Genomic DNA, 12,809 nt, shown 5'->3' on the forward strand with positions numbered 1-12,809 from the left:
AGTAGGAGTGCGCTGAGAAGGAATAAATTAAATGAGCTGGGTACGAATAATAATGGTAAGGGAATATTGGAATAAAATAGTCAGCAAAATGTTAATTTAAATGCAGCAGTCCCAGAGTAGAGCACAGTGGTACAGTATAGAGCTGAAAGGATTTAGTCCAGCAGGAGCAGATGGTATGGTACTGTACTTACGTGTGGGTGGGGGTTTAACAAAGCGAGGGCTGGGCTGTGTCTTGTTGCAGATAACTGATGTGTCTGCCTCGTCCACATCCTGCTGCCAGTGGCTGAGAAAACAGACAACATTAAATCAGATAAATGGGTGTCTCAGAACAGCTCTGACTGGCACTATCAATCTACACATAGATGGTCTTGACAGACTACAGTTTTAGTCTGCACATATAGCATGTTAGCAGACAACATTGAGCATTGTCCTGTATTGTCACTTTTTCTTTGGTGTAGTCAGATGTTCTGGAAAGTTTTCAGTCATTATGAGAGCTTAGCATCGAAATAGTTTCTACCTATCTCTTACATGCCAATACAAGGCTAGTATCTATTTGATGAGTAACACCTACATCTCTCTGAGTGGACCATGGAAATGTAAAGTATAATGGTTGGTGGTCTGGATGAAACATACCTATCTGGTGGAGCCAGCCTGACATCCAGGCACTGCCTCCCTGTCCAGGCACAGTAAGGGTCTCTGGACAGGACACACTCTCCACAGCTCTGGTAGTTGGAGCAGTTAGCCACAGGGACCTCCACCAGGCCAGAGTAGGAGGACACAAACAGCAGGCCCTGTAGAGAGACCACCAGTCAGTCAGTCAGATGCCAGGGAGGAATAGCCCTAGGTCATGTATTCACATACAGTCACCCCACTCTAATATAATATCAACACCATGCCCTCTACGAACCCAATGCTGGAGTAACAGCACAGAATAACATAACAGAGTAACAGCACAGAGTAACAGCACAGAGTAACAGCACAGAGTAACTCAGGGCAAGATTCATGATGGGTCACACGCCGTTTACAACCCATCTGTTTTCAGTTCCCCTGAGAGGAAGTTGCATGCAATTATCTCAATGAACGTGAGCTGAGCTGAGCTCCCCTTCAGGCTCCGGCTCTCTTCACGGCTCATGGGACCCCTAAGCTGATAGTGCTGACATTTAGTGAGCTCAATATTACTACCACTATGAGGACATGCTTCAGAAATAAACAGAGTTCCCACTCTACACTCTGTACTGTACCTTCTCAGACTCCAGTTCTATGTGTTCTACAGGCTGGGGGTCAGTGAAGAGCATCATCTCCTCAATGATGTGCATCTTGTTGTTGACATTAATGGCTTTGTGGAGTCTCCCGTCATCTGCCAGAGACGTATGACAGAACAGTAGATGGTTAATGTCTGCTATAGCTCTGCCTCTCATACAGAACAGGAAAGGGGGAGAAGTTCTGTCAGCTGAGCCTGTTTACAGTACCTGTTCCAATGAAGAGCACATTGTAGTGTTTATGGATGGCCTGGACCCGGTGGACAGCTATCTGGGTGTAGCGGACGCTGCGTTTCAGCAGGAGGGGCTGGCTGCGGATCACACTGTCCATCAGGAAGTGGTCCTTGACGAAGTTCAATACCTTGTCAGGCATGTGCATGGAGGAGGGGATGCCCTGGTCCCGGGCTGCATTAGTGATACACTGTGGAAGAAACACAGGGAGTCTCATAAGCACACACTGGGCTACAATACACACTACACAACCATACTACTCCCCCATGCCTACTCCCCCATCAATATGTGTTTGTATCCTTCAGTTGATGTGGCCATGATAACGCTGCCAGGAAATGAAAGCAGCAGCAGCTTTTTGATAACATCAGGCCTTCTGGGAAGAGGGCAGCCAGTGACAGCAGAGAAACAGATAACTTAGCTGCTTAAGCACTGATGTTCAGTCCAGATTGGTGATGTGACTAAAGCAGGCTACAACACATCCGACCTGCACACACAAGGTTGGGTAAAGTTTACTGTAGACTTCCCAATGGAACAATTTTGCGCATATATTATAACAATATTTTGGTGTTAACCTGTTGGGTCTAGGGGGCAGCATTTGCACGTCTGGATAAAAAAAATGTACCCGATTTAATCTGGTTACTAATCCTACCCAGTAACTAGAATATGCATATACTTATTATATATGGATAGAAAACACTCTAAAGTTTCCAAAACTGTTTGAATGGTGTCTGTGAGTATAACAGAACTCATTTGGCAGGCAAAACCCTGAGACATTTTCTGACAGGAAGTGGATACCTGATGTGTTGTATTGACTTTAAACCTATCCCATTGAAAAACACAGGGGTTTAGGAATATTTTGGCACTTCCTATTGCTTCCACTAGATGTCACCAGCCTTTACAAAGTGTTTTGAGTCTTCTGGAGGGAGATCTGACCGAACAAGAGCCATGGAACGATGATGGCCCATTAGACACCTGGCGCGCTAGTTCATGTTGGGTACCCTCGTTCCAATACGTTATAAAAGAGTATGCATTCGTCCACCTTGAATATTATTCATGTTCTGGTTAAAAAGGCCCTAATGATTTATGCTATACAACGTTTGACATGTTTGAACGAACGGAAATATATTTTTTCCCCTCGTTCATGACGAGAAGTCCGGCTGGCTTACATCATGTGCTAACGAGACGGAGATTTTTGGACATAAATGATGAGCTTTTTTGAACAAAACTACATTCGTTATGGATCTGTGATACCTGGAAGTGACATCTGATGAAGAGAATCAAAGGTAATGGATTATTTACATAGTATTTTCGATTTTAGATCTCCCCAACATGACGTCTAGTCTGTATCGCAACGCGTATTTTTCTGGGCGCAGTCCTCAGATTATTGCAAAGTGTGATTTCCCAGTAAGGTTATTTTTAAATCTGGCAAGTTGATTGCGTTCAAGAGATGTAAATCTATAATTCTTTAAATGACAATATAATATTTTACCAATGTTTTCTAATTTTAATTATTTAATTTGTGGTGTTGACTTGACTGCCGGTTATTGGAGGGAAACGATTTCCTCAACATCAATGCCATAGTAAAACGCTGTTTTTGGATATAAATATGAACTTGATAGAACTAAAAATGCATGCATTGTCTAACATAATGTCCTAGGAGTGTCATCTGATGGAGATTGTAAAAGGTTAGTGCATCATTTTAGCTGGTTTTATGGTTTTGGTGAACCTGTCTTTGACTTGACAAAACATTACACACAACTCTTGTAAATGTACTGTCCTAACATACTCTAAATTTATGCTTTCGCCGTAAAACCTTTTTGAAATCGTAAAACGTGGTTAGATTAAGGAGATGTTTATCTTTCAAATGGTGTAACATAGTTGTATTTTTGAAAAATTTGAATTTTGACATTTATTTGGATTCAAATTTGCCGCTCTTGAAATGCACCTGCTGTTGATGGAGTGCACCACGGGTGGCACGCTAGCGTCCCACCTAGCCCCAAGAGGTTAAGTAGCTTTCAGCAGTTTTTTTTCCTTCGGCTGTTCGAGCACACATTCTTTCCTTGAGGCTTGTTGTAGTTCGGTAGTCAAAGTTTACGCAACCTTCGTCAGTGATTGGTCAACAGTAGATTCTTTAAGTGTTTGTTGTAATTCAAAGACAGGCAAATAGTTTTCATGCAAATGTTTTCACTTGAAAAATACTGCACCAAACATCTTAGTTAAAATTGCGTGACTAAGACCTCCTTGGCAAAAATGTCAAAATTAACTGCAGATTTCTTGAGTTATCTTAGATTATTTCTGACTATTTTGAGGAAGTGGAGGACAGACCCAAATCCCCGTAATTTGCGTGAAGAGAAGGCAGAGAAAAAGAGGGCGGAGGTCGGGCTGCCTTCTGAGAATTCGTAGGCGATCGAATAAACCCCCCTTGCCTTCCGTTCTACTAGCTAACATGCAATCATTGATAAATAGAATCGACGACCTACGAGGAAGATTAAACTACCAACGGGACATTAAAAACTGTAAAATCTTATGCTTCACGGAGTCGTAGCTGATCGACGACATTATCAACATACAGCTGGCTGGTTATACGCTGTCTCGGCAGGATACAACAGCGGTGTCTGGTAAGACAAGGGGTGGCAGACTATGCATTTGTAAACAACCGTCTCAAGGTTTTGCTTGCCTGAGGTAGAGTATCTCATGATAAGCTGTAGACCACACTATCTACCAATAGAGTTTTCATCTGTATTTTTTGTAGCTGTCTACATACCACCAGAGACCGATGCTGGCACTAAGAGCACCCTCAATGAGCTGTATTCTGCCATAAGCAAACAGGAAAACGCTCATCCAGAGGTGGCGCTCCTAGTGGCCGAGGACTTTAATGCAGCATGTTAAATGTGCAAAACTCTAGACCACCTTTACTCTACACACAGAGATGTGTACAAAGCTCTCTCTCGCCCTCCATTTGGCAAATCTGACCATAATTCTATCCTCCTGATTCCTGCTTACAAGCAAATATTAAAGCAGGAAGCACCAGTGACTCAGTCAATAAAAAAGTGGTCAGATGAAGCAGATGCTAAGGTACAGGACTGTTTTGCTAGCACAGACTGGAATATGTTCCGGGATTCTTTCCGATGGCATTGAGGAGTACACCACATCAGTCATTGGCTTCATCAATAAGTGCATCGATGACGTCGTCCCCAAAATGACCGTACGTACATACCCCAACCAAAAGCCATGGATTACAGGCAACATCCGCACTGAGCTAAAGGCAAGAGCTGCCGCTTTCAAGGAGCGGGACTCTAACCCAGAAGCTTATAAGAAATCCCGCTATGCCCTCCGATGAACCAACAAACAGGCAAAGTGTCAATACAGGACTAAGACTGAATCGTACTACACCGCCTCTGATGCTCGTCGGATGTGGCTGGGCTTGCAAACCATTACAGACTACAAAGAGAAGCACAGCCGAGAGCTGCCCAGTGACATGAGCCTACCAGATGAACTAAACTACTTCTATGCTCGCTTCGAGGCAATTAACACTGAAACATGCTTGAGAGCACCAGCTGTTCTGGACGACTGTGTGATCATGCTCTCTGCAGCCGATGTGAGTAAGACCTTTAAAAAGGTCAACATTCACAAGGCCGCAGGGCCAGACGGATTACCAGGATGTGTACTGCGAGCATGCGCTGACCAACTGGCAAGTGTCTTCACTGACATTTTCAACCTCTCCCTGTCTGAGTCTGTAATACCAATATGTTTTAAGCAGACCACCATAGTACCTGTGTCTAAGAACACAAAGGATTCCTGCCTAAATGACTACCGACCTGTAGCACTCACGTCTGTAGCCATGAAGTGCATTGAAAGGCTGGTCATGGCTCACATCAACACCATTATCCCAGAAACGCTAGATCCACTCCGATTTGCATACCGGCCTAACAGATCCACAGATGATGCGATCTCTATTGCACTCCACACTGCCCTTTCCCACCTGGACAAAAGGAACATCTACAGTGGGGCAAAACATTATTTAGTCAGCCACCAATTGTGAAAGTTCTCCCACTTAAAAAGATGAGAGAGGCCTGTAATGACAGACAAAATGAGAAAAAAAAAATCAAGAAAATCACATTGTAGGATTTTTAATGAATTTATTTGCAAATTATGGTGGAAAATAAGTATTTGGTCACCTACAAACAAGCAAGATGTCTGGCTCTCACAGACCTGTAACTTCTTTTTTAAGAGGCTCCTCTGTCCTCCACTCGTTACCTGTATTAATGGCACCTGTTTGAACTTGTTATCAGTATAAAAGACACCTGTCCACAACCTCAAACAGTCACACTCCAAACTCCACTATGGCCAAGACCAAAGAGCTGTCAAAGGACACCAGAAACAAAATTGTAGACCTGCACCAGGCTGGGAAGACTGAATCTGCAATAGGTAAGCAGCTTGGTTTGAAGAAATCAACTGTGGGAGCAATTATTAGGAAATGGAAGACATACAAGACCACTGATAATCTCCCTCGATCTGGGGCTCCACGCAAGATCTCACCCCGTGGGGTCAAAATGATCACAAGAACGGTGAGCAAAAATCCCAGAAGCACACGGGGGGACCTAGTGAATGACCTGCAGAGAGCTGGGACCAAAGTAACAAAGCCTACCATCAGTAACACACTACGCCGCCAGGGACTCAAATCCTGCAGTGCCAGACGTGTCCCCCTGCTTAAGCCAGTACATGTCCAGGCCCGTCTGAAGTTTGCTAGAAAGCATTTGGATGATCCAGAAGAGGATTGGGAGAATGTCATATGATCAGATGAAACCAAAATATAACTTTTTGGTAAAAACTCAACTTGTCGTGTTTGGAGGACAAAGAATGCTGAGTTGCATCCAAAGAACACCGTACCTACTGTGAAGCATGGGGGTGGAAACATCATGCTTTGGGGCTGTTTTTCTGCAAAGGGACCAGGACGACTGATCCGTGTAAAGGAAAGAATGAATGGGCCATGTATCGTGAGATTTTGAGTGAAAACCTCCTTCCATCAGCAAGGGCATTGAAGATGAAACGTGGCTGGGTCTTTCAGCATGACAATGATCCCAAACACACCGCCCGGGCAACGATGGAGTGGCTTCGTAAGAAGCATTTCAAGGTCCTGGAGTGGCCTAGCCAGTCTCCAGATCTCAACCCCATAGAAAATCTTTGGAGGGAGTTGAAAGTCCGTGTTGCCCAGCGACAGCCCCAAAACATCACTGCTCTAGAGGAGATCTGCATGGAGGAATGGGCCAAAATACCAGCAACAGTGTGTGAAAACCTTGTGAAGACTTACAGAAAACGTTTGACCTGTGTCATTGCCAACAAAGGGTATATAACAAAGTATTGAGATAAACTTTTGTTATTGACCAAATACTTATTTTCCACCATAATTTGCAAATAAATTCATTAAAATCCCTACAATGTGATTTCTCTGGATTTTTTTTCTAATTTTGTCTGTCATAGTTGAAGTATACCTATGATGAAAATTACAGGCCTCTCTCATCTTTTTAAGTGGGAGAACTTGCACAATTGGTGGCTGACTAAATACTTTTTTGCCCCACTGTATGTGAGAATGCTATTCATTGACTACAGCTCAGCGTTCAAAAGCATAGTGCCCTCAAAGCTCATCAATAAGCTAAGGACCCAGGGACTAAACACCTCCCTCTGAAACTGGATCCTGGACTTCCTGACGGGCCGCCCCCACGTGGAAAGGGTAGGTAACAATATATCTGCCACGCTGATCCTCAACACAGGGTCCCCTCAGGGGTGCATGTTCAGTCCCCTCCTGTACTCCCTGTTCACTCATGACTGCCCGGCCAGGCACAACTCCAACACCATCATTAAGTTTGCCGATGACACAACAGTGGTAGGCCTGATCACCGACAACGATGAGACAGCCTATAGGGAGGAGGTCAGAGACCTGGCCGTGTGGTGCCAGACAACCTCTCCCTCAACGTGATCAAGACAACGGAGATGATTGTGGGCTACAGGAAAAGGAGGACTGAGCACGCCCCCATTCTCATCGATGGGGCTCTAGTGGAGCAGGTTGAGAGCTTCAAGTTCCATGGCATCCACATCACCAACAAACTAACATGGTCCAAGCACACCAAGACAGTCGTGAAGAAGGCACGACAAAACCTATTCCCCCTCAGCAGACTGAAAAGATTTGGCATGGGTCCTCAGATCGTCAAAAGGTTCTACAGCTGTACCATCGAGAGCATCCTGACTGGTTGCATCACTGCCTGGTATGGCCATTGCTCGGCCTCCGACCACAAGGCACTACAGAGGGTATTGCGTACGGCCCAGTACATCACCGGGGCCAAGCTTCCTGCCATCCAGGACCTCTATACCAGGCGATGTCAGAGGAAGGCCCTAAAAATTGTCAAATACTCCAGCCACCCTAGTCATAGACTGTTCTGTCTCCTACCGCACAGCAAGTGGTACCGCAGCGCCAAGTCTTGGTCCAAGAGGCTTCTAAACAGCTTCTACCTCACAAGCCATAAGACTCCTGAACATCTAATCAAATGGCTACACAGACTATTTGCATTGCCCACCAACCTTTATGCCGCTGCTACTCTATTATTATCTATGCATAGTCACTTTAATAACTCTACCTACATGTACATATTACCTCAATTACCTCGACTAACCGGTGCCCCCTGCACATTGACTCTGTACCGGTACCTCCTGTATATAGTCGCGCTATTGTTATTTTACTGCTGCTCTTTAATTACTTGTTACATTTATTTCTTATTCGTATTTTTTAAACTGCATTGTTGGTTAGGGGATTGTAAGTAAGCATTTCACTGTAAGGTCTACCTGTTGTATTCGGAGCATGTGACTAATACAATTTGATTTGAAGAGGGACAAACCGCTTTTTGTCATTTTTCAAGCAAAGGTATTTTAAGGTAGTATGTGCGCACAGATGTTCACTTTCGCCTAGTCGAGTTCTGCTAGGAGCAAACCAAACCTATGTAAGCAGACGCCTTTAGTACAGTCTAACGCCTTGATCAAACCAATAGGGTTTTTGCGCAAAATAGAACACAGCATCATCTGGACAAAAGTTCAACATTCACCTTCTGCTACCATTTCTGTCATGTCGTCTGCGCATACAGTTTTACACATACGTTCGATAAATCCAACGTACGCACCACACAGAAGGCACTGCAACACAATGTACTTCTGGCGTACCAAATGCAACTGCACTATTGGTGTGATGGAGGCGTAATGCAGGTTAGTGATACTGTGTCAGCTGTCCAGCAGAGGGCAGTGGACATTAACTCACCGTTCCAGGCCGTGGCTCAGGGACAGGGTGGTTGTAGGTGTACCACTGCTGGGTCTCCCGGTTGACCTCCCGGTAACGGCCGTTGAAGGCCTTCTCCACCTGGTCCATGGAGAAGGCACACACTGCTGAGCTGCCAGAGGCCCCTTTATACCTGAGATAACACCACACAGCAGTTAAGCTGCATCACATTCCTCTTCCCCCAAGTCATCCTATTCTTTGCTCTCACAGTAGTGCTGAACTAATATAAAGTACGTGATCAATAATGTCTCCAATACACCACAGACGAACAGAGGGCATGGAGGTGTGGCTGTTTGCCCATGACTGGGTCAATGATAATCTGCTATAAACTGACAGTGAGCTGTTCATGTATGGGAAATGTTATTGAGGAGATGAGTGTAATACCAACCAACTCAGACACAGAATATTTCATTACCCAAATCAATAGAAAATCCTACACACTCTTGCATATGTACTGTATGTCTTCGTGACAAAGTGTTTCCTCACCACTGTGAAGTGAAGACCCCATAGAACACGGTGTTCTTCCAGTCTTCTGGGCTGGGCGTCAACACAAACATGTCCTGGATGATGTTGAAGGGGAAGCCATCGTCAGGCAGCGAACAGAGGAGCTGTGCTTTTAGGAAGGTGGTCCATTTCTTCTGCAGCACCCTCTCTCCTCCTTTGTCACCCTGTAATACAAATCAGAGCTTTGTTACAGTATATGGACCTGCAGTCACAGTAACCCAGTGTCCAGTAGAGGGCACAAGCATGTACGTTTAAACTCTAAATACAATAGTTGAAATGGTGAGAATGCATAATAATCTGATGTCATGGCAACCAACTTGCCTAAATATTATTATGGTTTACATTCTGCCTGGTGTACATGTTCTACACCTGTTGTCAAATACAGTTTGATTTGATATATGTAATGATATGTCTGAAACATTATTCTCTCGAAACGAGGCACTGTTTGAATTGGCATAAATTAGAACCAATATTGTAAAATCACCAGACTGAGTACAACGGATTGTGGCTATAACACATCTCCCCTGGGGCAGTAGAGTTCTAGGTCAAGAAAACAATATTAGACATCACAACTGGATGGAAGGAAAACACTGGGTCACTGGGGAGGCCAAATGCTTTCCAGTGAGAGAGAGAAAAGGACACTGCTCACACACAATGCCTCTCCACGGACACTACCACTCTGAACCTGTGCCTGTGGCACTACCCTGCCTGGTGGGCTGTGGTCATCTATGGGAGCATGATACTTGGTTGGCTTGAGAAGCTAAAAAAGCGGCACAACTTTTCCATTAAGAAATTATAAATTCACTTAGATCACTCCAAACTCGGCATGAAAGAGATTATTTGTGAGCCTTACAGCTATGAATGCTGTACCTATACAGATAGCTGGATGTACAGAGAATGTGTGGGGACATACAACGGGAAAAAAACGAATATAATTGTCTGTTTACATTCACTTGAGTCTGTGGCTCAGAGTGCAGCAATTACTCCAATTCTTGTCTGGGACATAGATCTGAGGAGATTGAAAAGGCTGAGGGAGGAACGGTAAGTCATCTTCACAGAGCACTGTTCAGAGGACTAAAAAGAAGCCAAAAGAAGTCTAGTCTACATAACCCAGAGCCCTGTAAGATGTGCCTTCATCTGAGTCCCCCTCTGCCCAACATTAATCAGAGGAAATGACATCAGTGAATGGTAAAGGGAAATGACACGTGACTAATGCTGAGTTTCAGAAGCAATTACTTGATGTATTAACCCAACCAGATAATGAGCTACATGTATTCCCTGCTCTGCTCCCCTGGGTCTACCTAGTTATTATTAAAACCAGAGAGAGTGTGTACCTAAAGTCTCTCCTTATGAATATTGGACAGAAAGTGCTCAATTCATTAACCCCTTACATAAGCCTCCCTTTCCAACATGCAGGTACTCATTGCTAGGTTGAATTTCCAGAGTTTCTGTAATAACAGTAATACCAGCTTGTTGTGTTTTTCTGTTTTCTGCACAGCTGTATACATCCACAATGCTCCACCCATCAAAAGTTTCATTTTCAGTATTATTGTAATTCTGTATTTTTGACAACGCCTTGTCTACAGTTTCACCAACACATATTGCACCATCCAAACCTTTACAAGGGGAATTCCCTAACAAGGACACTATAGTGGCGTGTATGGTGTGAGGATAAGAAAGACCAGGAGCTGTAGCTAAGATACTCTGTACACTGAGTTCAAATCTCCCCTGTGATTGGCCTGCACACCACCATCCTGTGTTTTATTTTAGAGGAGAATCAAGGGTGTGTCCTGCAGTCTCACTCTAACAGTGGCAGACACACTGGTTACCATTTGACTGCCACTCACTGTCAAGACATACACCTGCAGACAGCTACTGTAGAGAAGCCTTTCTGCTTGTAGTCTGCAGAGCCTGGGATGGATAGGCAGTCAAAATCCTATTACTAGAAGCTGTCTGCTGCCTGTTCGAAAAATATAAACAAGGAAACATATCCCTCCATTGGAACTGCAATGTATGGGGCCTCTTAAAATGCAAAAGATGCCTGTCGCTGCTAAGTGTAGACTGCTTTAATGAGTTTAGCTCATATGGCCGAGGTGGAAATTAAATTAAAAAGGCACAGAAACAATTGAAAATGACTTCTGAGCTGGCCCCAAAGCAGAGCTCTATTTCACGTCTCATCATGGTAAATATTTTCAAATTAAGTTTGATAATGGGCTTTGGTGGATTCATTACGTTTGTTTGTTATATGTGCGAGGACAAGGTGCTGCCTGCAGGAGGACTCAGTCACATAGCTCCTCCCTTCACTGTATGCACCTCACTCGATCCACTCTGGCAGCACTGCAATGGTACTGCTTATCTCTTCATAAAACAAAAAGGAAAGAAATGCAATATTACAAGATGCTTTCCCGGGAAGATTGACTGCTGGAAATGCAAAGCCTGGGAGGAGGGGTGTTGCCCATAAAACTGTCAGCTAGTATTTCACACGGTGTTTGGATTGGCCGTTCTACAGCTGGGATAAACAAGAGGCCATGACCATGCTGTCAAAGTGAGGGCAGATTCACTTTCATTAAATTATTGTGGAGAAGAAGTATCACTCAACAATAGACCGGTGGAATAATGATTGGAAACCATTCCTTTCAGGTTCAAATTCTGGAAACTGAAGTAAAGTGTTCCGGCTGCTCGTAGTACACCCTTGTCTGCAGGTAAGTGCAGGAAAGAGGTGGAGAAGGAATTTTAGGTCTGCTGTGAATCCTAGCTGAACGCTAATATTTTCTGAAATCTGATAAGATTGGAGGAGGAGGGACCAAACAGGGGGAACTCACAGGAGGAATGTTTTTCTGTAACACGAACCCCTGTGTCCCTCCCACCCTGTGAAACCAACCACTTCCACCCTTAAATCCCCCACCTCACACACACATGCATACACCACATAGAAGTGTACACACACACACACACACACTCTTCTCCCACTCTGATAGAGTCCATTAAAGTGTGTCTAGATTGGTGGGGGTGAGGAGAGCCTTGCTCAAGGGGAAAAGACACTCTTTAGACAGGCCATCTCCGTCGAAGCATCACTCACCTTACACACGCGAGCGATGCGTGACACAATGGTTTTGTCAAAAAAATCTAACTCTTTTCCCGCTTCGCTGAAGAAGAAGTAAATCTTATCGTCGTCACCTACTGGGTTGCCTTTGGGCAGGCTCTCCTGGATGTAGGCAGAGCCCACAAAGGCTGGGTCTGGAACAACAACAAAGAAACCACAGGGTGAAATGTAAACCTAGAACTATGCACTCTAGCACACGGACATGCCTTTTACATCCACAAACGTCTTCTGGTGATTCAGCGATTTTGCAACAGGAATAGTGGTAACTACTGCATGTTGAACATGACAAAATACCATGGAAACGCCTATAGTTCTTCAAAGCTACGGTCATTTTCATTTATCATGTCCAGCCTGAGGTCTTCAAATACTGATTGTATGTTTAGGGGGAAAC

The 12,809-nt window shown here is 44.3% G+C and overlaps 1 protein-coding gene across 3 annotated transcripts in view; it reads right to left on the reverse strand.

Moving 5' to 3' along the window:
- Positions 1 to 12,809, reverse strand: part of LOC106573467 (semaphorin-4B) — a 137,626-nt gene that overhangs the window by 4,992 nt on the left and 119,825 nt on the right. For all 3 annotated transcript variants that reach the window (XM_014148547.2, XM_014148546.2, XM_014148544.2), the window contains exons 8-14: positions 12,395 to 12,552; positions 9,298 to 9,479; positions 8,794 to 8,944; positions 1,470 to 1,680; positions 1,242 to 1,357; positions 634 to 791; positions 192 to 283 (exon numbers count right to left, since the gene is read on the reverse strand). In XM_014148547.2, coding sequence (XP_014004022.1) covers positions 192 to 283; positions 634 to 791; positions 1,242 to 1,357; positions 1,470 to 1,680; positions 8,794 to 8,944; positions 9,298 to 9,479; positions 12,395 to 12,552 — 1,068 coding nt within the window. The remainder of the gene's footprint in view (positions 1 to 191; positions 284 to 633; positions 792 to 1,241; positions 1,358 to 1,469; positions 1,681 to 8,793; positions 8,945 to 9,297; positions 9,480 to 12,394; positions 12,553 to 12,809) is intronic.

This window comes from Salmo salar, chromosome ssa16 (genome assembly GCF_905237065.1).
Source record: "Salmo salar chromosome ssa16, Ssal_v3.1, whole genome shotgun sequence".
Taxonomy (NCBI): Eukaryota; Metazoa; Chordata; class Actinopteri; order Salmoniformes; family Salmonidae; genus Salmo; species Salmo salar.